General features: G+C 43.5%; 1 protein-coding gene across 11 annotated transcripts in view; it reads left to right on the forward strand.

Moving 5' to 3' along the window:
• The window catches only part of ARHGAP12 (Rho GTPase activating protein 12), a 697,283-nt gene that overhangs the window by 233,068 nt on the left and 439,396 nt on the right, over positions 1–24,819 (forward strand). For 3 of the 11 annotated variants that reach the window (XM_069648062.1, XM_069648064.1, XM_069648060.1), the window contains exons 4-5: positions 136–276; positions 10,609–10,722. The exons of 1 other annotated variant lie outside the window; for it this stretch is intronic. In XM_069648062.1, the coding sequence (XP_069504163.1) occupies positions 136–276; positions 10,609–10,722 (255 nt within the window). The remainder of the gene's footprint in view (positions 1–135; positions 277–10,608; positions 10,723–24,819) is intronic. 7 more of the 11 variants (XM_069648067.1, XM_069648061.1, XM_069648063.1 and 4 more) reach the window with 3 other exon arrangements.

Genomic DNA, 24,819 nt, shown 5'->3' on the forward strand with positions numbered 1-24,819 from the left:
ACTTTGTGATTTATAATTCATTAACTGTTCACCTTGCATAGTGAGATCTTTTATCTCTAGTGTAGACAAGGTTTTCTTTTTCTCCTCTTTAAGCTTTTCAGACTCTGATCTTCATATGTTTCTGACTACTTATAGCACCTTTCATCAGAAGAAAACTGCCACATCACTTGTGACAGCCATTCAGATAGTCAGTATGGTTCTCCTCCAAAGGGTTGGTCAGAAGAGTCGGATCAGAATGGCCAAACCTTATATGTCAGTGAACACACTAATGAAAAGGTACTTTATCCTTTCTTCTCGGTATGCATTTTTCATGGATTTTACTCCTACAAAAATATTAGAATGAAATGTGCATTAATGACAATGTTTTTAACTTACTAACACTGTTATGTGGAAGCCATAGTTTGCATTGCTAAGTGTTGTCTTATTTGTTGCTTGTCCTTTCGTCAAATGTTTCACACTTGACCCTGTGTTTGTAGCCAAAGCACCCAGAGAATGCTGTCAATAATGGCTTGGATAGATAATACTAAATACAAACAATAAGGCCTAACCTAAAATAGTTGTTAAAAGGTCACACCCAGAAAACCTTTATTTGGGCGGGGGCCTCTGTGCTTTGTAGCATATGTTAAAACTATCTTGTACACATTGTTTTTTTAAATAGATTATCAAATATAATCTCATGCAATCCTAGCACACAGTTTTCATTTCAAGGACTGGCCCATTTCCTGTCAAATGGGCAGCAGAATACCTTCAAAGCAATTATGCACCTGCCAATCCACAGTCATCATAAACCCTATAACCCTAACAAATGTTGATTCTGCAAACTTGAGGGGTGTTTTAAAAATACACACTCATTTGAATAGTAAATTGAGCCATTGTCCATTATTTCCATGTTCCCAGTTCATTTTCATATTTAGATGATACACATTCCAAATTGAGAGGATCCAAATTGTTGGGAGAGCTATTTGATTCCTGCTTGTAGTCTAGACAAACCTGCTTAGCTTGATGCCAACAGCTGTCAAGCGATACATTTGGCTCCTTGGGCTAACTGGCACCATGAAAACCTAAGCCTCTCTTTGACACTGGCGTATTGGAGAATATATATGAGGGAGATTTAGGACACACCTAGAAACCATGTAAATCGCGAACGGTCCTATGTAATGGACAAAGTCACTTTTCATCTCAGGTAGATGGTAGAGTTGGGTGTACTATGTATGATCTCATTCCCCAGAGGTAGCTAGCTCCTGCTTGCATGGTAACAGCTCATTTCGACGAGTGGATTTTTAGTTTCTGCTCATCGAAATTTGATTGTATTCCCTAAAGTGTACTTAAATTAATCCACAAGATTAGTGCTAAACAAATGTAAGAAACATCCAAAGATGGGAAATTGTATTGTACTTGTCATTTGTTTAACGCCAAGTTTACCATTATTATAGTTTCAATGTGCTGTTAGTGGGAATGCCCTTGGAGGAACGAAGTCCAGGGTATTGGAGGTCATGGGGCATGATTATGATGCGTGTGTGCTTAGCAGGGCTGGCCAGGCTCCGGTAGAAAAGCAACCCATATAGTCTGACATGTGGATTGGTGCTGGGAGAAATAGGGGTGGCGTCAGTGCTAAAGACTCGCTATGTATTGATTGTGCCCGAATTTATCATAGGACTTTGCCACATTCTGCTGTCGGAGTTGTTGAGGCATAGTCTGGTGTAAGTAGGCAGAGGATTTATGTGAACAGCATGACAGAATTTTTGTCGTAGACCTTGCTGTATACTGGTGTGTGTGGTAATCCATGCCTGTGTCCAGTACAGTCGTGTATTGTAAGTAGAGGTTTCAGTTAGGTTGGAGTTGTCTGGGTCGGGACTCCCTATCCACCGCGCACCTTCTATTGAACAGTTCAAAGTCATCCTGCAGCCTGGATCCTGGTTTGTCTGGGTACCAACTCCAGGGTTCCCAATTGGCTGAATGTTTATATGGAATGACAAACCTGTGGATGATTGTGTGGCGCTGGAGGGGTTCAATAGTCCAAGATTTAGCAGATCTGCCTTTGGTTCATGCTCAAGACAAAGGAGTCGTTTTGGTGCTTGTGGTTTTTTATTTGATTTTGCTCCGTTTACCAGAGCAAACAAAAAGCAGAAACGAATGATCATCAAGGTGGCAGTTAATTCCAGTTGGTCAGCTTTACTGAGTTCAAACAGCCTATATCAGAGTACTTAATAGAAAGTGAAGTCCGGGGTTCACATGAAAAAGTGCATAAGTACATTCACAAGAAAACATGAAAATCATGGTCACTGTTTAATCCAGTGGTGACGGCTCGGTATTTACATATTAGCCAAGCTTCTCTTTGGCGGAGCTGCAGTTCCCCGTCACTAGTGTATTGTAAGTACCTTGCCGTCATTGGAGGCACTTAGATGTTAGGGCGCCCGCTCAGGTATTTGGTGGCTTCTGTTGGTTCTTGCAGTGCTAACGATATTAATCGTGCCCTTCTCTCTAGTAAGTTATAATTCTAATGGATTGTGTTCTCCCACGTATTCCTCATCTTTGATATTCGTATCATCAGCTTTGCTGCTTCAGAAAAACACATTCCACCCAGAGGACGCTGTGCTCGATAGCATGGTGTCAATCTCCCTCGAAGGTTGCCATAGAGAGTCAACATCATCCGTAGTACAAAGAGCTCGAGTCGCGCCCATTGGCTTCAGTTCAGTTTTTCCGAAAGCTTTCGCTTCGTGTGTTTGAAAACAGCGCTTCTTTCTTTCATCAAGATGTCTTCATCTTCGAATCCTTCTACCCCTAAAACTGGCTTCAAAAAATGCCAGGATTGCGGCAAGATGTCGATCACTGATCCCCCATTGAGTTTGACTATGGTGCCTGAGTCCCGACCATCGGACCGATGAATGCGGGTCCTGTCAGGCCATGACAACTAAAGCTCTCAAGAAACGGCGAGGTAAATTGGCACTAGGGAGGGAATCTTCGAAGACTTCTTAGAAGAGAATTAAAGACTCTGGGCAGTCTGGTGACTCGTCCCGGCGTAAGTCGAAAAAGTCTCGATCGATGAGTAGGTCGAGAAAATCTTTGTTGTCTTTGAAGAAGAGAAGTCGCTGACCTCCTTCTCCTCCTCCTTCTCCTCATTCTCCTTCTCATTCTCCTTCTCCTCCTCCTTTCTTCTTTTTCTTTCTTTTTCTTCTTTTTCTTCTTTGTTTTTCTTCCCCAAAATCTTCCGTCCTTCGATTTTCTTTTTTTTTTTTTTAAGGTCACTCGAGCTCATGGCATCCTGCATTTTCCTGATGGACTCGATGGTCCCAATTTTCAGGGAATATGTCAGATCACCTGCAAGTTCCGAGCAGTGTTGCTCAAGACCTAGTTTGGTGGGCCTGTAAAGACCATATTCTCAGGGGAGAGTCTTTTTGACAGCCATGGCCAGAGAACAGTAGTGGCGGACACCTTACTCGCGGGGTGGGGAGCCCACACCGACGAATTGACATTCGTCAGAGTCCAAACTATACATCAACCTTTTGGAGCTGAGAGCAATCAGACTAGCGGTGAACGCCTTTCTGGCTTTTGTATGGGGAAAGAAATGTCCTGATAATGACAGACAACACAGTGGCCATGTACTACCTCAACAAGAGAGGAGTAGGGTCGCTACCACTATGCAGAGAGGCAATGGCAATGCAGCTCTGGTTCTGGGCAATACAAGAAGGAATCTGTCGGCAGTTCACCTAGCCAGAGAGCAGAACACGGTGGTGGACGCTCTAAGCAGGCAGAGCACAGTATCCCACGCGTGGGAACTAGCTCAGGAAGTCCTTCAAGAGGTCTTCACCCTTTGGGGAACCCCTCAAGTGGATCTGTTTGCGACCGAGGTCAATCGGAAGTGCGGTCAGTAAGAGGAGCTCTAGGGGATGCGTTCATAGTGGACTGGGAGTTTCCACTCCTGTACTCGTTTCCTCCAGCAACCTCACGTAATCAGGAGGTTGAGAAAGTTCAGGAAAACCATGATCCTAATAGCCCCGGATTGGGCCAGGAGAACGTGGTACCCGGACCTTCTGGACATGTGCATCTGCCCTCCAATATGTCTTCCACAAAGGGAGGATCTTCTCTCACAATAGGAAGGTCACATTCTCCATCCAGAGGTCAAGACACTCGGCCTTCATGCATGGTTTCTGAGAGGCTGAGATATAAGGATTGGGACTTCCCGGACAACATAATGGAGATGTTGCTTTCGGCCAGAAGGCCAGCAACAAAATACTTGTACCGGTGTCGTTTGAATATGTTCAGTAACTGGTGCAAGGAAAAGAATGTGGATCCATTCCAATGTGGCACACCTATGGTGCTTTGTTAAATTTAGCCAATCTGGGGCTCCAGATTGGTACAATAAAAGGATACCTAGTGTCGCTTTCTATCTTTAAGCGCTCGTCTGAAGAAGGGTCTTATTTCAAGATGCCTCTAATTGTACAATTCTTGAATGGTCTCACTAATGTGTACACCCCAGTCCCATTTCATGTCCCTGTTTGGGGTTTAAAGCTAGTATTAACATTCCTTACATGCAATCCCTTTGAGCCTTTGCATTCTTGTCCTTAAGGCTCCTCAAGTCCTACTAGTTGCTATCACATCAGCCTGCAGGGTGAGTGAGTTACAGGCTCTCTTGTAAGCCTCCTCACACTATTCGCCATAAAGATAAAGTAATACTCCAGGTCAGACCTTCATTTCTACCCAAAGTAGTCTCTGATTTTCACTTTGCTCAAAAGATTGTTTTACCATCTTTCTATCCTCCCTCTCATGTAAGTAAAGAGGAAGAAAGACTTCACAAACCACCCAAAGAGTGGTCTCCAATTTTATATTTCTAGATTGGCAAAGTTTAGGCACTGGAACCAACTTTTTATTGCATATACCGGCCACAAATTTGGCCGAGCAGTAACAAAACAAACCCTATTCAGGTGGATAATTTGGCAATCAGAGAATGTTAGCCCATCTGGGGGTTCTTTACCTGCCAGTCTAAGAGCTCTTTCCACCAGGGGCATGGCAACTTCGATAACTCTTTAAAGGGGTGTCCCGGTGCAGGATATCTGTGCAGCGGCCACTTGGTTGTCTACGCATACATTTGTGAAACATTATAGATTAAGTTCGCCCTCGTCCCAAGCAGGTCTTTATGCCAAGGCCGTTCTTCATACGGTCCATGATTAGAGTTGATTGGTACTCCCTCCTCCCAAATTTTCACTGCTTTGGGAGTCTATCAAAGATGAGGAATAAGTGGGAGGACACAATCCATTCGAAGAACAAGTTACTTGGTAACGTTCTTTCGACTGGATGTTGCTCACACGTATTCCTCATCGACCCTCCCAGCCTACCCCACCGTACAAATTACGTGAATTACAATGTTTTCCTTGAGAGCTTGTGGTCTTAGTGTGCACCTGGTCAACTTCTCAGTTGAGGATATCGAAAAAACAGAACTGAAGCCAACGGGTGCGGCTCGAGCTATTTGTTCTACGGATGACGTTGACGCCCTACGGCAACCTTCGATGGACATCAACGCCACGCTATTGAGCACAGCGCCCTGTGGTGTGGACATTCTTTTTTCTGAAGCAGCAAAGCTGATGATACGAATATCAAAGATGAGGAATCCATGGGAGGAACATCCAGTCGAAATAACTTTATCAGTTGGTAAGTAACTTGTTGTTCTGCAGTAATCCAGCACAGGTGGGATTTCCCAAATGGTAATGGCCGTTAAAGGCCCAAATGATATCAGGGCATTAGACAAGGTTCCCTGGTCATTATAGGCCTAGAAAGATGGGCTGTAAGGTGCTTACAGCTATTAGCACCCTGGCTTTTTATCCGGGGTGCCAGTAGGAGAGGTTATGGGCCAGGGAGAAAAGGGAGCAAGTGCTAGGTATGGAAAGGACTGCCTTTCACGTTCCTGGTTGCACAGCGGGCACACACCTGTTTACACCTAAAATCTCAAAATGGTAGGTGCTGCTTGGGAAGCTAGTATTGTTTTTTCCCACCTTTTTGACTTTTAAGTTTACAAAGTAATTAGTTTTGCAAGAACTGAAAGGCTTTTAACTTGGTGAGCCCTGAAATTTTTACAGAGTTTAAAAAATGACACAGTTGTGGTGTTGCAATCCTGTTTGATAGCCAAAACGTGACTTGCAACACAGAAAAAACCCATATGATTTCTACTTTGGGGTATACAAGTTTTAAAAAATGCACTTTTATGTACCCCATTTGGTAGAATTATGAATCTTCATTCCTCGTTTTGACTTATTTTTAACAATAAATATAACAATTGGAATTGAATAATGCAATTCAAAAACAGTTGCATAATTTTGCAATTCTATAATGGTTTAGTTTAAAATTATTCAAAAATTATTTTCATTGTCTTTACTTTATATAAAAAATAATAAACCAGTATTTCTACTTTTCCTAAATATGCGAGTTATTGGAGTTTAATGTAATGCAACAGGGTCTTGTAACTCATGACTTCTGCCATTTTCTCTGGTTCTTCGGTCCGCAGGAAGTCATGGGAGGATGTATTTATTAGGTGGGGGAAGAAAGGATGCAAAACCAGAGGTGTGGATGCATGCAGATGAATAGCACCTGGGTTCTGTACTAGTGAGATTCATGGTGAGTTGGCTTTGGGCACATTTAATTTGTGTTGCCTTAGGGGAGGATCAAGCGTTTTTATGTTCTGTTGTAAACCTACATGCAAATATGGGTGGTACTGGGGTTGGAGTTGAATAGTTAGCAAAGTGAAGACTGGTGAGAATAAGGTTGGGATTGTTGAAACAGTTTGTCACCTGGAGTTGTGTGTTGTGTGCTGGTTTTTGTGTAGTATGAGGTGGAAAGGAGTACTGCAATGAATTGGCTTGTGGAGTGGAGGGTTGGTTATTAGAGGCTGTGTCTGTGGCTGCTCCATTTATTGTGTCCCTTTTTTCTCGTGATTCTTTATAGTCGTCTGAATCACTTGATCTGACATTCTATCATGTATGTGGTAACATGCATTCGTTGGCAAAAGCTGAGGAGTTTGTTATGTGGATTTATAGAGCACAGCGTATGCCCAAGGGCAGGAAAGTACTGATATTGGAGAACAAAGGTTTTTAAAGATCGCTGATAAACGAGGTGATTTTTGGTTGCCCGATGGGTCGAGGGAAGTTGATTCCAAAGCTTAACTGCCACTACAAAGAAAGTACAGCCTCCAATTTGGGGAAATTTGAAACTGGGCACTTGGATGTAGTAAGCATATCGCAAGCAAAGTGTCTGACAAGGGACATAAGGACAACATTTGGATTGAAGAAATTCTGCGGCAATGCTATAAAAGGCAAGATAAACAATGCATAATGATTTGAACTGAAACATTTGGACATGGGGAGCCAATGAAGAGAGTGCAGCACAGGTGAAATAGTATCAAAAGGGGATTGCGTCGCCACTCTAGTTGCCAGATTTCGCAAAACCTGAAGACTATGAATGAGATATGTGGGTTCAGCTAAAAAAAGAGATTCTAGTAATCCGTGAGGGTAAGCACCAAGGAGGCAACGACACAAGCAATATCACACATTTTATTTCTTGTAGAATTTCAATATTTTAGTCTATGAATGTATGATTTCACTGGCACCTAGTGAAAGTCTTGTGTAGGGTCCATTACTGAATGTCTGGGTTGAGGGTGCTGATATATGATGTTGCCAGAGTAGTTGAGTAACCAACTCAAAGGCATTGTTTATTTCGTGATATTTTAGAAATCTGAAAGTTTCAAATAAAGTTGCAGTTGCTAGGTAAATGGTTCTAAAAATAATTCTTAGTTTTTTTTATGCAGCTGATCTACAATAACCTTTATAAAGTTAACATTTTGGGATTGCCTGTTAAGTTCTGAAGTATTAACTTTAGACCCCTAAAATACATTTCTAAAATTGTATAAAGTTATAGAAATGTTTTAACCATAAAACAAATACTTTTCAGATTGTTTATTTCTCATTTGAATAATGGGTCCTGACTTGGTGACTTAAAATATTTAGTTTGGAAAGTAAAAGTATTTCAAAGTATTTAAAAGTTTAAAATGTTGCTTACCCTGTAAAGACAATATGAAAAAAGCAAATATTTTTTGTATTCCCTAGCTAAGTTAGTAAACACTTTATGAATTAGTTTTACGTTTTTCAAAGTAGCATTCATATAAAATGTCTAATATGCTAGAAATATTTGGATCCTTTACCTAAAGCAAGTTGCATTGCAGCATGCCGCTTTAATAGCCCATATTGTTTAACCGTCCATAATGTTGCTGTGTTCCCTTTAATTTTGAAACATGTCAACATTTTGATATTTTTGGGTTCTTTTTTCTCTAATTTTATGAAATATGTGATCTAAATTTGCCAACTATGCACATGCCTACTTGAATAAAATATTTTTATGCTTAGGCTCGGTTTCCTTCACAAAACAAGGTAATGGTCCGTACATTAGCTGGCACCTTCAAAATCTGCTTTCCTTAGATTCACTTAACCTGGGATAGCTGTAAAATGAATGACTTGAAATCTCATCCCTGTTTGATTACTTTTAAAACTTGAACTGGGCTGTGCTGAACACATTGATGCTGGGTGTTCCTAGCTGGCTCACCTTGTTCTCAGTCGTCAGAGCTGCAGATGGACCAGAGCAACATATATTAGATTGCACAGCAATGGGAGTTGTGTAGTGCGACTGAAAATCTGTACATTTCGTAACCAGTTGTCTTGAGCTCCCAAGGGACCACACTGGCAATGTATATTATAGCACCATTGCTTGTAAGCTAAGCACAATTGGTTTTAGTGATGTGACGAGTGTCTTAACAGGAATGCATAATTGTGGCCAGAGAGTTGTGTGGCTGGAACTAGAGTAAGGCCACAATGTACTTGGAATAGACTTAGGAAAAGTTGTCTGCAAGTGTAAAGCAAAGAGGACTTTGAAGAGGTGGGAAATCTGTCCTTCACAACAAAAACATTTACAATTTTATTTTGAAGACCAAAACTCTATTAAGACGGGTGATCCAAGGATAATCCTAGAACAGGATAGATTTCAGAGTGGTATTAAATGTGGCATTGCAAGATAGTGCAAAGTGCTTTCTGTGGAGATGATGCAAAAGGATGGAGGGAGACCTAATCTTCACTTAGCTCAGCGGAGCATCCTAGATCGCTAAGTAGCAGCTGCATTAGGAAGATTAGGGGATGCCTATGTGGGATTAATGGTCTTTGTATTTGACAGAAGGTGCAAGAAAATGTTTGTAGTATACTTGATTTGGCATTATTAAGTCACATGACTAGATTCCTAGAGAGCACGTGTTCTTATATGGTATTAAATCACTCCAACTGAAAATGAAGGTCTGGCCTGCTGAGTCTATTGGTTAGTTGCTTAATATACCAGGTTGAGAGGTTAAAGTCTGTAAAGTATTGCATCTATTGTAGTGTGGGAAGAATAGTTTCCTTTACTTAGCAAATGTTAATCATGCAGAGTTTCTCTTTTAAAAAAAAAGTTTTTCAAAGCACTTATTGCTTTTAATATGAACCTTATGTTTGTGTTGAGAGGAGTGAATCTTTTAATAAATTCTCACCCCCAAACCACATTCTGTCTCTTCCGGTGTTGTAGTTTGCAAAATGTACTTGGTAGTAAAAGTAGTAGTACTTTGTCAGCAAGAGTCATATATCCATGTTGAGGATTGTAACCTCGATACTAAGCGCAGGGTGCAGAATTTGACTCTTGGCAAGTAAGGCATGGTGTGCTGTGTGTATGCATAGAATTGAGGTGGTCAGCAACGATTTTATTTTGTATTGATTGCCGTGTAGCTTGCAACTTGTTTTTGTGCCCTGTTAACTAATGACAATGATTTGCACTTTTAGGAAAGGAGATGTGGTCCAGTGGATACGTTGCAGATCTTGGAATATAGAGATTTTTCACTTGACTCAACATTCTTTGCTTCTGGAAAATTATTTTATCTGTGTGCCTCAAATTGTAAATGTGTAATGTAAAAATATAAAAATCAACTCTACAGTGGGCCTTTAGTATTTCTTTAAATATGACCACCTCTGCCCATAATCCACTTTCGAATGGACCCTGCATGTACTGTACTGTACGGTACCTAATTCTTGATCTGATAATTTGAACTAGACCCTTGCTATATATAGGGTTCATAAAATGGATATTGTTGGTTTATTTAATAAATAACATCACATGAATAATCTTCCTTGTGCTTCCTTAAGGACGATGTCTGCACACGGCTTTCAGCATATTCTGATATTTCAACCACAGATACATACTGATGAGGGTTATCAGTTTTCGATAAATATGGGTCAATATCCTACCTGCCCTAATAGGCTTCCTTCATGGTAGGGTTCGTTGGGATATCGGATGAAAATGTGTCCTACATGTGGGTACATCTTTGGATTTGGTACATGGGGTTTGTCCTGTTATGTGTATACTAACTCTGCTGCATTCATGCTTATTGTTGCTTGTCCCACTATTAGGTCTCCATTTTCTTCATTGTGTTCAGTTGAAGGTTATCTTTTGTGTTTGAACTTTTCATGTTGTATTGTTGGGTAGCAAATGCTGTGCTATGTGTCGGCAGTGTCCTTTTTCCAATAAATTAAAATGGATATTTTGCATGTTTCACAGTTTACCGATATGTATACACATTTGTGTTCACAGTGGATAAAGCATGTTGATGAGCAAGGTAGACCGTATTACTACAACACAGATGGCTCACGGTCAGAGTGGGAGCTGCCAAAGGTGAGCAGATTTAAATCTTTACTATGGCAATGGGTCACATTTTTAGGAAAATTGGTAGTTCCATTGCACAAAGTCGCATAATTCAACCTCTTGTTGTGCTTGATTTAATCTACTACTTTCCATCATAGACCACCTCTGCCATAACATTTATGAGCTGAAGTTGTTCTCTTCAACAGATTTGTAGTAATATTGAAGGGTCCAGCTAGTTATTAACCACACCCTTTCTTTGAGCTACTTGTTCTGCCATCTAGACATCCCCTGCACACCACCAACCTGAAAATAGTACTTCCACATCACACTGCTAATAGATGTGATGCTTGGAGGGCAGCACTTTTAGAATGATGTCTTCATTTTCTGTATCAAGGGGGTTGCTAGCAAGCATTTGGTCAACAATCTCTGCTCCTCCACATTCCCTGGGTTTTGAGAAAGATCTTAACTTTCATGCACTACCCTTCCAGGCTCCCTCCTTCACACATTCAACTGTAAATATCCATCAGACAACAGTGAAGCTCATGTTCCTCAAAATCGTAAATTGGACGTGGGTGGATCTGTTACATTTGCACGTGGATACAAAAATGTCACTTCCGTGCAATTTTCATCATTTGCACTATGAAGTGCATACGATGGGTGTAAAAAGCAGGTTAAATTCTGTGTACAACAAAAGCAGGTTAAATTCTGTGTACAACTCCTGTTTGTGCTTCAGGAGGGCAAAGTGAGTGAATGCCAAATGCCATTTACTTATGGCAGTCTGCATTTACAATGGAATCTGCCTGCTGTTTGCTTGTGTAAAAAACCTAGATTCCATAGTAATCCACAACATTATGATGGCATGAACATGTCATGCTTGCATAAATTCTATTGTATTTGTATGGTGGAGAGGCTTTCCACCATAGAAATGAGTGAAACTATGGCATGTAGTAAAAATCATGTGTAACGTTTTTACTCATGATAATTACTCTATGCCATAATGAAAATGACCTCCAGTCTGTTCTAAAACTATTTGCGGCAGGTTGGCACCCTCTTGAAATGACATAATCCTCCACATAGAAAGCATCCCCTTTGTTAGAAAGTCCACTGAGAGCTTGACAAGTCCAACTGGTATTGTTAGGGTGGGTTGCTCTTGAGTTATTCATGACGCATACTACTGTAGTTCTGAGGGAGCAGTCTGGCTTTTCTTTTAGGAGGGATTAGGGCTGATCCTAAAGTAAAGCTTACACATGCATTTGCACACATTAAAGGGAGCTATGTGCAGTTTGTTGATGAAAATGTACTCCACATATGAAATTGTGCATCAGAAAATAACTATAATAGTTAAGTAGCTCAGACATCACAGCAATGTGTGTATAAAGCAGGCAAGTGTCGTAAAAATCACAATCTAATGTAGTATTCAGTACACTTTTAAATGTAAGTTTAGAAAAAATATGTAGACAGTAATGGGGCAAAGTCAGTATCCAGATTCCCTGATATAGGTAAAAGGTAAGTACAATTTACCACAGACAACAAGCACTCTAGATGACCTGAACACTTGATGACCTTCAAGATGGTTGATGGAGGAACCACCAGACAAAATTAAAGGTAGATGTTAGACCACCAACGGCCATTGGATGGAAGATTGCCACATGAGGGAGGAATTTGGCATGCAATGTAATTCGTGTTTGCGGGGCCCGGGAAGGACTCCAAGCACCGGCACGAAAGAAGTGGAAGTAAGAAGACCACAAATTGTGTACCTGCTTGATGGGAGAGGCCGAGGAGGTCCAAAACTGACAAGTGCAGTGGTGGGTTTTTGTGCCAAATTTAGTTTTGGTCCAAGTGCTGGTGCCTATGCAGGGCTTGTAAAACTATGTCTGTGGAAATGGCTGGACAAAGAAAACTGTGTCCTTGAGATAGATTGAAAGGCCCCATGAGATGCCCCATGAAGAGCTATTGTCAGTAACAGTGAGGAAACCAAATGGTGACTCTTTGAAGCTGGCCACAAATGCGACGGGCAATACAGATGACTTGTGGGTATCGGAGGGTCCCTCAAGGAAGGGCAGCTACCAATGTTTAGGCCAGGATCACTCACAATGTAGCAGGCACTTGAGAACATCAGAGACTGATTTGGGTTACATCCATGTAACAGGGGCACTCAATTCTGTTCTGGGGAGTGCAGAGGCATCTATGGGAGCTTACAGGGTTGTAGGGGTGGAGGATCCAGCTGTCCCAGCTAGATCACATAGAGTAAGAGTCTGAGACAGGATTTCCTTGAACAAAAGAGGCAAAGCTTTGCTTCTTTGGGTTCAGGAGTACAACTTCAACAAGGAGCCTACAAGCAATGTCTTCTCCACTTCAGCTTCTCTGGATATAGTTCCAGCTAGGTTGTTTTGAATAACTTGGGGATACCCACAAATTTATTTATTGGTCACTTGTTAGGCGATTATACAGCAGGAAACAAATACTGTTTCAAAGCGGCAACAGGGAGGGGACAGGGGATGATGGACAATGTAATTACAACAATGTTAATTAAATGCAACCAAAAAATACAATGGGGTGGGGAGGACGAACCTACTATGCCTAGTGAGTGTTCAGAACGTGCAAGTGTAGAGGGGGTGTGGAATAGGTTCTGTGATACTCTTGGAGAGCAGCAAGTTAAGTGCCATGAAGTGGAAGTGCAAGCTCCAGTTGTGGAGGGTGAACCAAGGCAAGTGCAGAGGACGGACAGTAGCTGGAAAGATGAGATGTGGGAGGTCAAGGCCCCGAGAATGCATAAGGGCCTTGCACACAAGTCAAGCTACTGTGATATTAGCAGGGCCGAGTGCGAGGGAAGGAAAAGGTAAAGAGGAAGTCTTGAGGCTTTTCCGGAACTTAATGAAGTCCTGCCCAAAATGAAGAGGGAGGCGGGGAGGCTGTCCCAAAGAAGGGAGTCCGCTGAGGAGAGCGATTGACCACCTGCTCTCTGTTTCGCAAACCGCTTCACCTGCAAGGAGTTGGTGCCAGAGGAGCGCAGGTGTCTAGAGGGGGAGTATTTGGTCAAAGAGTTGCAGGTAGCGTGGTCCCCGGCATTAGAGAGCCTTGTGGATGATGCAGAGGGATTTGAATTTAATCTGTGCTGCGATTGGTAGCCAGTGGATACTTTGTAGGGCAGGAGAGATGCAGTCCCTGGGCTTGAGGCCAAGGATAAGTCTTTCTGCCCTATTCTGGATTAGCTGGAGGGGTTGCAGAGTGGACGAAGGTAGATTAAGGCGGAGTCTATTGCAATAGTCAAGCCTAGAGACAACCAGAGCCCGGGTAACATTGAGTCTTTGGGGGAAGGTGAGGAAAGGTAGAATCCCTTTCAGAAGGAAAAGCTGAAAGTGGGACTTCTTGACAATGTCCTAAGTATGAGGGAGGAAGGAGAGAGCGGAATCGAAGATGACTCTGTAGTTTCTTGCTTCCGAAGAGGGAGCAGGGGGAGAGCCCATGGAAGATGGCCAGAGTGAAGGGAATAAGACTGGTGCCGGGACACCAATAGGGAGGATCTCCGTTTTGTTGGCATTGAGGCAAAGATCATTCGAAGTACACCAGGCATGGATGGCGGAGAGGCAGTTGGGGATGAAGGAGGGTGCGAAGGCGTCTGTAAGAAATTTGAAGAAGAGTTGTGTGTCGTCAGCATAGCACTGGAAGGTGGGGGAGAAGGAGGAAATGAGGCATGCCAGCAGAGTAAGGTAGATGTTAGAGCCAAGGTGAGAGAATGGAGCACTGGGGGACGCCACAGGTGGAGGAGGAAGTATGGGAAGAGAAGGTGCCCACTATGACTTTAGAAGTGCGGTCAGTTAGGAAGGAGGTAAGCCAGTTCAGTGCCCGCTCTGAGATACCAAGGGTGTCATGGAGCCTTTTTATAAGGATGGAGTGGTTGACTGTGTCAAATGAAGAAGAGAGATCAAGGAGGATGAGGACAGCGGGGGAGTTAGTATCAAGGGATGTGACAAGTTCTTCACGGGTGTTCAGAAGAACAGTTTCCGTGCCTCTGGCTGCTTGGAATCCAAACTGATTGTCATGAAGACCGCCAACAAGCTCAGTGTGGGAGTTATGTTGGGGAAGAACCAACTTCTCAAGCGGTTTCCCCAGGAAAGGGGTGATGGAGATGGGGTGATAGTTGGCTGGGCAGGAAGGGTCTGCTGTCGGTTTGTTAAGGAGGGGGCGCACAAGGAGTGCTTGAGGGAGGATGGAAAAGAACCAGTAGCAAAGGAGTGGTTACAGAGATCAGCGAGAGAGGAAATGTTGCCCTCGATGGTTCTGGATGTGAGCAAGGGGTAACCTGTTTGGAAGAGACCTTCACGGAGTTGACAACTCTGAGGTGTCTGAAGCATCCGCATCTATTCTGAAAGGTCTCACTTTAAAATACCCCTGATTTGGTAGCCATTTGGGCTACTTAGAGCAACCTCGCTAAATGCAGTTGCAGCTTGAAGGGGGACATTGAAAAAAGTCAGTCAGCAAAAACAAGTCCAGACTGTAAAAAGCTTGCAAAATGTCCAGGGGACTACCAACGTTGGCATAAGAGCGAACAATTTATTTTGAATGGATTGTCTTCCCATGTATTCCTCATCTTATAACTCCTTCCAGTGTCAGCTGCTTAAGAATTTCTTTTTTTGCTGTAGAGGTCGCTGTGCGTCATCTACTTGATGTCCCTCGAAGACCTCTGTTCCCTCTCAAGGCTACTTCATCAACAGTATATGTAGCACGCACCGTGCCTGTTACTACAGTTCTGTTTTACCGCAAAAGCTTTGTTTCGGATACAGTGGAGTTGTTTTGATTGAAAACTGATTGTTCTAAAATGTCGACCCCCCAAAGACCTGGTTTAAAAAAGCGTTGAGTGTGGGTCAAAACCTTTAATTACAGACCCTCACCGCATTTGTTTGTGGTGCCTAAGCATCGACCACAAGATGACTGACTGCGAGCCATGTCGGCCGATGAGAGGAAAGGCACCCCAAGAACGAAAGGGGAAACTCGCTACGGGTAGGCTCCCTCAGAAATCCCCTTCCACGATGCCTTTGAAAAGACGATCAGATGAATCGAGGGGTGAATCGACACTGAGAAAGCGTTCCAGGAACTGTTCATGAAGCGGTTCCCGCCATTCCTCTTCGTCATTGAAAAAGAGATCAAAGAAACAGCGTCATAGGTCCCCATCTTCATCCTCCGACTCCTCTCCTGAACGCAGGGTATCCTGCCCAGGTAAGTCGGCTTCAATGGCTGAATGGGAGACTTTCAGGCATCAAATGTTAAAGAGCTTCGAAAATACAGCCCCGGACCATTAAAGGAAAAGATGAAGTCCCGACCCTGTTGTGCCTACCAAGGCCCATAAAGAGTCTAAGAAGGCTAAAACTTGCAGACCCTCTAGCCTTGGTGAAAAAAAAATCCCCTGACACCAGCCCTGCGATCTGTAAAACTTTGATCCAAAAGTATAAACCTTCGAGCATTGACCCAGAGTACCTGTCAAGGCACCCTACCCTGGAAAGCCTTGTGGTGCAGGTTGCTACATCTAGGCAAGCAGCTTAACCTACCATCCCTCCAGATACGGACGACAAGTGTTTTGATGCACAAGCAAAAACTTTTTTCAGCCGGTAATATGGCCCTTAAGTCCATCGCTACTTGCGCTCTGACCAAATTTACCCACACCTTGTGGGACTGTATTGCAATGGCAGTTGGGCATATCCCTGAAGGAGGGGATAGGGAAGGTTTCCTGAATATCTTGAAAGATGGAAAATACGCAATATGCAAATCCCTCCAACCAGGTTTTGGCTCTGCCACCATGGCTCTGAGAACACTATTGGCAAACCCGGGAATGTGCAGGTTTGCGTGGTTGAGAAAGTCTGGTTCTGCACCAGATGTGCAGTCCCGGCTACTTAACATGCCCTTTCATGTCAGCCCACTGTTTGGCAGCAAGGCTGATGAAAGCCTTGAGAAATAAGACCTCGAAAGCAGCAGCCAAATCACTGTGGCGCTAAAAGGCTGCCTCAACCTTCTCATCCCGCTGCACAGGCTTTGAGGTGTCTATCCTTTCACTACTTATTTTTGCATTTATAAAGCGCACCAACGCATGTTGCATCAGGGCACTAGTTACCGAAAGTGCATGCATAGAACATTTCATAAAGTGCAAGAATATGCATATGGATTACAGCAGTGGTAGGTTGTACCAACATACTATGTTGAGCCCCACCTCATGATGAGGGGGCTACTCCACACGTGCAAACAAGCATAATAGACAAAATAGGTGTGAGTACACGCGCTGGCAAAGCCTCACCTCATTGTGCGAGTGGCTACTTCAGTCGTGTAAACGAGCATGGGACAAACTAGGGCAAAGTTGGAGTCTGTGTACAGACTAGGCAGGTTGCCTCTCAATGAGGAGGGAGGCAGAGTAGTAGCAGTGCAGTAGCAAAGTAACAAATTGTATAGATTAGAGATCCTGTAGTGGCAGTGCAATATCAGATGAGCAAGTTGCATGCTCATGTTGTAGAGGTGTAAAAGTGAATCTCTTTAATGGAGAGACGTATGCTTCCTCCCATTTCTTGACTGTCCCTTTATTCCATCACTGGTTGAAATTCTGGGTTCCTGAACATCGGATAAAATGGGGCTGGTTTCACTGTGAGTACCCCTCTTTTCATTGCCAAGTCCCCTGCACCTATTATTTCACTAATCTTAACATTAGGGTGTGTGTTTTGTTTATTTAACCACATCAACCCTGAGAGGGGTGATCCTGCTACTGCTACTGCCCTGCCCTGTCCTCTCTAGCCCATATTTTGTATAGGCCTTCCGCTGACCATTCTCTCATGATCCTTCTCTGTGCTGCCTTCTAATATTTGTAGAAATGTGGCAAGGTCATGCCCCCCTTGTTTTTTGGAGCTGTTAATGTGGACATTGCTACGCTCGGTGGTGTTTTCTTCCAAATATATGATATTGACTTGTTGAGGGACTTAAAAAAAGGTTTTTGGGACTCTGATGCCTGAAAGTAGTATAATTTCAGTAGCACCATCATTTTTACCAATGCCATTCTCCCCCACCATGATACTGTGAGAGGGTTTCATTTCACCAGGTCAAGCTTGATTCTTTCTAGTAGCTGCGGGTAATTTGCACTATACAGTTGCCCCATCTTCTTTTTTTTGTGAGTGTTTTGCCCAAATATGAAATAACTTTTTCCGCATTTTTCAGTTGCAATTTTGTTCCCAGCCTATCCATCACTTTGTGATCTTCCGAGAGATTCAGAATTTCTGATTTTTGCCTATTCATTTTTAACCCCGATATCGCCCCATAATTATCTAATTCCTGTATAAGTACCGGGAGTGAATGTTCTGGGTCTATCAACGTGATCAGCATATCGTCTGCAAATGCTATTATTTTATGGGATTCTCCCGCCATTTCTATTCCCCTGAGCGGATCGGTGTGCCGAATTTTAATTAGTAAGGCTTCATGAAATATTTTTTTTCTTCATACATAAAAGAAAAGGTAGGGGTAGTCCCTTAAAGCATAGAGCAGTGTGATATGGGGCAGCCTTGTTTAGTGCCCCGTCCCAGTTTTACTTTGTTGTTCCATTCAGGGTAATGCGAATCCCCGGTGATGTATAGTTGGCTCGCACCATTTGTATACATTTCTCCCCGAAACCCATGTGTTCTAGTATGTGGAAGAGTAAGGACCATTCGACCCCCTGCTGATTGGTTTTTCTGCATCTAGTGACTCTAATATTGCAGGGTTTTGTGTCATTGCTATTTTTTCTATTAAGTGGGCTATTCTGCGCAAATTGTCAAATGTTTGTCTTAGGGGTATAAAGCCTGATTGATCATATCGTATATTAGTTAGGGAAGCACATGGGCGAGTCTGTTTGCTAAAATCTTAGTATATAGTTTTGCATCTAGGTTTATTAGCGCTATCGGTCGATGGGACCCTGGGTACATCAGATCTTTACCCTGCTTGTGAAATACCAGGAGTTTGGCCTCATTCATTGATGGTGTGATGTTTCCTTTATTTTAAAATGTGTTAAATAATTTCGTAAGAAATTGAGCCAGGATGTCAGTATATTTTCTATAAAAAATAGCTGTGTATCCATCGGGTCCCAGGGCTTTATTTAATGGTAATTCTGATATTGCTTTTTTAACCTCTTCCTCCCTTATTTCTTCTAAGAGTCTCTTGTCTTCTTTTGATATCTGTGGAAGTGATAGCATCGACAGATGGTCTCGTCCTGATTGGTTATCTGTATATAGCGCTTGGTAGTAGTCTCTAAAGATTTCCCCTACGTCCTCGTTCTTTGTCTTTACCTGCCTTGATTTATTTTTAAGTTTTATGATTGTTTGAATGCGCTTTTTGTCCCGTAATTGCTTGGCCAGGTGTCTGTCTGCTTTGTTAGCTTTGACATAGTGCCGTTGTTTTAGATATAGGAGTTATTTTTCAGCCTGTTTTGTGTTCTCAGGGCTTTCAATTGTCCCTGGATTTTTTTTTATATATATTGCTGGGATTCTTTGACATTTCTCCCTGGAATTCGTGCAGTTTTCCCTCAAGTTCCCTTTCCCATTGACCTGTTTATCTCTTTGCTTTTGGTGCTAGCAAGTGCCCCCTCATAACTGCCTTGAATTCTTCCCATATTGTTTCTTGTGAGACCTCTTCTGTCTCGTTTCCCCTAAAGTGGTGTTTGATCTTTTCTCTGATGTTTGCTACTTGGATTGGGTCATGTAGATGGTTCTGTTGGGAGTTTCCATTTGCAGAGCCCCGACTGTTTTTCAAGATGCCCATCCAGAGCGGGGCATGGTCTGATAATGAGATTGATCCCATTTCTATATCTCGCACCTTCCCCAGTAGCCCTGTAGAAGCCCATGTTTAGTCTATTCTAGACGTAGAGGAATGTACATGGGAGTAATGCTCCCTGTTCTTGTCCCCTCACGTCTCTCCCAGATATCATGGAGAGTTAAGTGTGTCCATTTTCTGCCGTAGTGACTTTGGGGCCCGTACTCCCTGTGACATGTTTCTGGTCCTATCCTGTGTGGGTTTCATGCCGCGTTAAGGTCCCCTGCCATTGTTATACCTCCCTTAGTGAAATTCTCTAATTTTGCAAGGACTTCTCTCAAGAACCTATCTTGGCCTGTATTCGGAGCGTAGACTGATGCCAATGTAACAATGTTACCTTCCAAGGCCACATAAAAAAATATGCAACTCTCCTCTTTGTCCACCATCGATTCTTGGATTAGTGCTCCCAACCCTTCCCAGAAAGCCATTCGTACACCCACCTTTTTTCTCCTGCGCTTGCTTGATATAGTTGGGTATACCATCCAATTCGTAATTTCCCTTATCTTTTTGTGTTTCCTGCAGCATGGGGCTGTCAAATCTTTCTCTACACAGGAAGATTTCAGTTCACTTATATTGTATGTGAGTATTTCAATATCTTTCATTTGTGTAATCCCCATCTTTTCTCCCCCCTCTTCTCAATTCCTTACCCCTCCCTTTCCACTTCTGGCCTGCCTCCTTAATCCCTCTCCTTCCCCCGCAAACCCCCCGCCATTCCTCACCAACAACCCCCAACTCCGTGACTACGCCCTACCTCTACCCGAACCCTTCCCCTGAGGAGGGCCCAGGTAGCTATGATCGCTCGGACGAAGTGCCCATCGTGCCTGGCCCTTTAACCCAGAGTGGTCATCGTGGGGGATACTAAACCCCACTAAGGATTCCATGTTTCTCCCCTTTCCCCCTTGGGCTGCATGCTTGTTAATGCGTATTATTGTCTTACCCCTTCCTGGGGTGTTGCTCGGGTCCATTTACCCCTCGGTTCCTGACCTTTGTTGTTGCTTGCATTCTAGTGTCTTTTTTTTTTTCTTTAATTCTTGTGGCCGCTTTTCCCCTTATGTGGCAGTGTTTTCCATTCCCACTTTTTTCTGCACCCTCGGTCTCCTCTTTGTTGTTTCTTCGCTCTTGTCTTGTAAGTTCAAAATATGCACTCCCTCTTCACATGTCGTAATTCTACGTTGTCCTTCCCATGTAAAGAGTAGGCCAAATAGGATTGTCCATTTATATCTTACTTGTTTAGTCACCAGAAATTTCACTACTGGGCCCATCTCTCTCCTCTTTAGTAGCGTGGACTGTGCAGCAGCAAAGTCTTGATATAGTTGTATTTCCTCTCCAGTCATTCGAATTTGACCTGCAGTCCTCGCTTTCCTCAATGTCTTCTTTCTGGGAGTATGAGGTGAGTGCTACTAATAAGTCCCATGGGCGTGTGTGCCCAAATCTCCTGTTCTCCGTGGGCCAACACAATACACCCGGTCCAGCTGTATCTCTTGTTCCCCATTACTTGTCAGAATGTCCGGGAAGACTTGTTGAACCATGCCCTTCAGGTCTTTGTCCTTCACTGTTTCCGCAAGATTTATAATTCTAATGTTGGATCTTCGTGAGCAGTTTTCCAAGTCTTCACACTGGATCTCTAAATTATGTGAGAGTCGTACCAAGTGTTCCAGGGCGTCCCGGTTTTGTTGCGCTTCTTCCACATTTTGTACCCCTTTTTCCAGCGTGTCCGTTCGTTCTTCTGGTTTGGCCACGTCCACTTTCAATTCCTGTACCGATTGTGTAAATTCTTCATTTAGTGTTTCAAACTGAGTGTGAAAAGAGGCCATAAACTGTTCATGGAATTCCTTGAACCATATTTGCATATGTTCTTTGCTAGCTTCCATTGTTCATTCTGATCTTATCTCTGGCGTTTGTGGTTTCTGGCTTGATCCTCCAATTCTCAAGTGTGTTGTGCTTTCACTGCTCCACAGATGTTTGATGCTCAGTTCTTGTCTTGCTTGGGGAGTATGTGGTGTCACCAGCGCTGCTCTCCCCCTTGTCTTGGACATGTGGGCTCTGTCGGAGTTCCTGATGTATTCCTGCTAGGTAGTCTTGTGTTCCAATTATGTCTTGGTATTAGGGACAATTCTCAGAAATGTGCGAATTCCTCTCTACCTTAGAGACCCCCAGCACTTTGATCTGGACTCTAGAACTTTTTGATTTTTAACCTGGAGAGAGTGAGCCCTTTTTCCCACTCTCATGTATTTTAATGTGATTTAAACACTGTTTCATTTTGGTTTTGGAGTCTGACAAACTTCGTGGGCATCATCTTTGCATTGTGACACACAGCACCTTTATTCTCAAGTCTCTTAGATTTCCCAAAGGTTTAAATACCTTCCCTTGGATAAGCTACTGTTTCCAAGAGCAGTAAAGTGAAATTGACTTTGCTTACAAATTGTAACTTTCTAGACCCAGCACACACTATCTTAACATAGGGTGCTGGATGGGTTACTTAGTATCCCCTTTGTCTAGTTTCTCATGTAACATGTTACCCGTTCTACAATTAATGGCTGGAGGCATTGGTTTACTTTTTACTACCATTATGGGGTTTTACTGCGGGGTGGGTTTGCAGCTGCAGTGAAGCACCCATGGGTGCCCATTTTGTCAAAATGGCCTGTTCGTCTTTTTTCGCCTTTTCTTGCTGGAAAGGTCCTCCTTGAGATTTACTCTGCACGCCAAACCATGTTTGGTCCCGTTTGCTCATTTTGTCTTTGGCAGGATTCATGAGTGAAGCCCGCCTCTGGCTCCAGTATGTCTGGCAGGGGCAGGAAGTGAGGGAGGTGCCCGAAACTCCCTGTCCTTAGTCCCCTTGGTTACAGGAATGCACCCAAAAGTGATTGGCCGGCTGGCTGTCCGGCAATGACAGCCACCATGCTGTGTCATTGACAGTTAGGCTGGAATGAATGGGAGAAACCTGCATAAAAGGCAAGGCTTTTTTGCTTGGAAGGCAGTCAACCACTGGACGAAGGAATCCGAAGAAGAACTTGGAAGAGACGCCTGCCGCAACTCCTGGACTGTTGGTTTTTCTGGTGAAGCCCTGCTGCTGTGCTGAATCTCTGGATTCGCCTCGAATAGAGAAGCCCTGCAAGGACTACTTCTTCCCTTGAGTTGGTCGGACCAATCAACTCCATAGTGAACTTGTTTGGACATCCTCTTGGAGCTAGCTGTACTTCTGCTGCTGGGACCGAAGCGCCAGGGATAGAAACACCAAACAGAGTGTATCACTTTTAAGTCGGCCCGAGCTTGTGGAAGATCCTCCAGACTCCCAGTAAGCAGGACTGACCAAGACTAAGCCACCTCAACAGAGTGCTTGAACCCAGATGCAAGGAAAGTCCAGAGTGCTATCCGAGAGTCCACAGTGGTGCTATTTGCTGAAACCGCAAAGTGCCGCTGAATAGAAGTTTGTCCTTTTCTGCCGCTGATTGTCCCATTGCAGTGCAAGAGTCCCCAGACGTCCTCCCTTTTGTCCCCACGACTGAGGCTCAGGAATGGGATCTACAGAGCTGCACAGGAACAGAAGCCAGCTGGAACAATTTCTTTTAACCAAAGGTACTGTAAACTTTGAGAGGATTTACCACTTGTTGTTGTAGCCTTATTTGATCTCAGTTGAGACTTGTCTTGGTTGCTTCTGTAGAGTTGCTTGCATCTTCCACATCTCACAAACCTCCCAGCTTGTGACCCTACATTGATTCTGCTTTTTCTACAAAGACTTCTAAAACATTGTACAAGACTTTATCAGCTCACCTAGACCTTTGCCCAATTGACATTGGCTGGCCTGTCTACCTGAATGACTCTTCTCTCCTCTGCTTGTGCCTTACCTTCCCTCTAGGAAAGGGTTCATTTACTTTGCATAGGGGGTTTCAAAAGTACTTGCCTGCTTCAGAATATTTGTGTGATCTCTTGTTTTATTCTGAAATTATTTTACTTTAACACTCATCTCAGTATTGCTCTAAATGTACAAGTGATATATTAATGTCCACAGTGCCCTAGCTATTTAAGTCACCTGAGGGTGTAGGAAGTGTCCGTGTGCCATCCCCAATGGGTATTTGCTGATTTAGAGAAACCAAGTGTATTTTGGAGTGTATTTGTGTTATTATATTGCTCTTTCTGAAGAAGGCTTATTCAAACTGACTGTTAAATTAATAATTGTTTAATCAAGAAACCTTGAGTGGAAGTGTTTATTTCGATACTTGTCACTGTGAATCTGTGTAACCACCCTACTGCTCACATTGACCACTCTTGAGATAAGCCTGGCTGCTCAGCCACACTACCAACCTGTGTAGTACAGACTTCTACCAAAGGTTGGGTTCCTATTTCCTGGAGGTCATGGTTTTTGTAGTGCACCCAAAGGGTACTGCTCCCAATCTTGCCTAACACTTGGCGTGAGGGATTCGCCCTGTGGTTGTCTCCTGCTGTTGTGCTCTGTCCCCTTTCCAGCTCTGGGTTGTAATTCCTGTCTCTGGGGTTCCCCCCGACTTGTTCGTGTTTTGGTAAGTCGGGATGTGCTGTGGCTTGCCTTATTTGTTCTCGTCTTCTTCGGCCTATGCATTGGGAAATCTCTCTGCCCTTCTTTGTGGGGCATTGCCCTTTAGCTGGAGCTATCCCTTATTTCTTTGTTGCCTTCCTGCCGCCGCTCACTTTATTTCCCCCCCCCCCCAGCATTGTGTTCTCTCCGTGGGGCGCTGTCTTTTGGTGTTCGGCAGGGGGAGGGGTGGTCCTCGCTCTTCCCTGTGGCGAGGAATGTCTCCTCTCGCCTGGTCTCCCTTGTTGTGAGGCTGGCTGTGGTCCTCTCTCTTGCCGGAGATGAGGATTTCTCCACTCGCTTCTGGCCCTGCTCCGTTGTCTCCTTTGTTGGACGAGGCCCGTCGCCCCTCCCGATGCAGGTGTTTTCGCAGGTGTTTTCGCAGGTGTTTTCGCAGGTGTTTTCGCAGGTGTTTTCGCAGGTGTTTTCGCAGGTGTTTCGTGGGTATTTCGTGACTCTTCTTCCGTTGTTTCAGAGGTCGGAAGCTGCACACCATCTGCTTTTTTGGGTTGGATCCAGAGGGGAATCTGTTTTCGCACTCTCCGTAGCATTGTTAAATTACTTGTTGATGTGGCCTGGTATGGAGAGACTTTCACCACGTCCTCTGCCGGCCGCCATCTTGGAATCCCATATTGTGTATAAGTGTCAACTTTTAATGCAGATCTTTTTCATTTGCAAATAATAATGAAAATAAAGTACATTTCATAAAATAAAAAATTAATAATCATTAAAATTACTTTTATTGATCTCAAGTGGAAAATACA

Source organism: Ambystoma mexicanum, chromosome 2q (assembly GCF_040938575.1).
Source record: "Ambystoma mexicanum isolate Mex_15411 chromosome 2q, UKY_AmexF1_1, whole genome shotgun sequence".
Lineage (NCBI taxonomy): Eukaryota > Metazoa > Chordata > Amphibia > Caudata > Ambystomatidae > Ambystoma > Ambystoma mexicanum.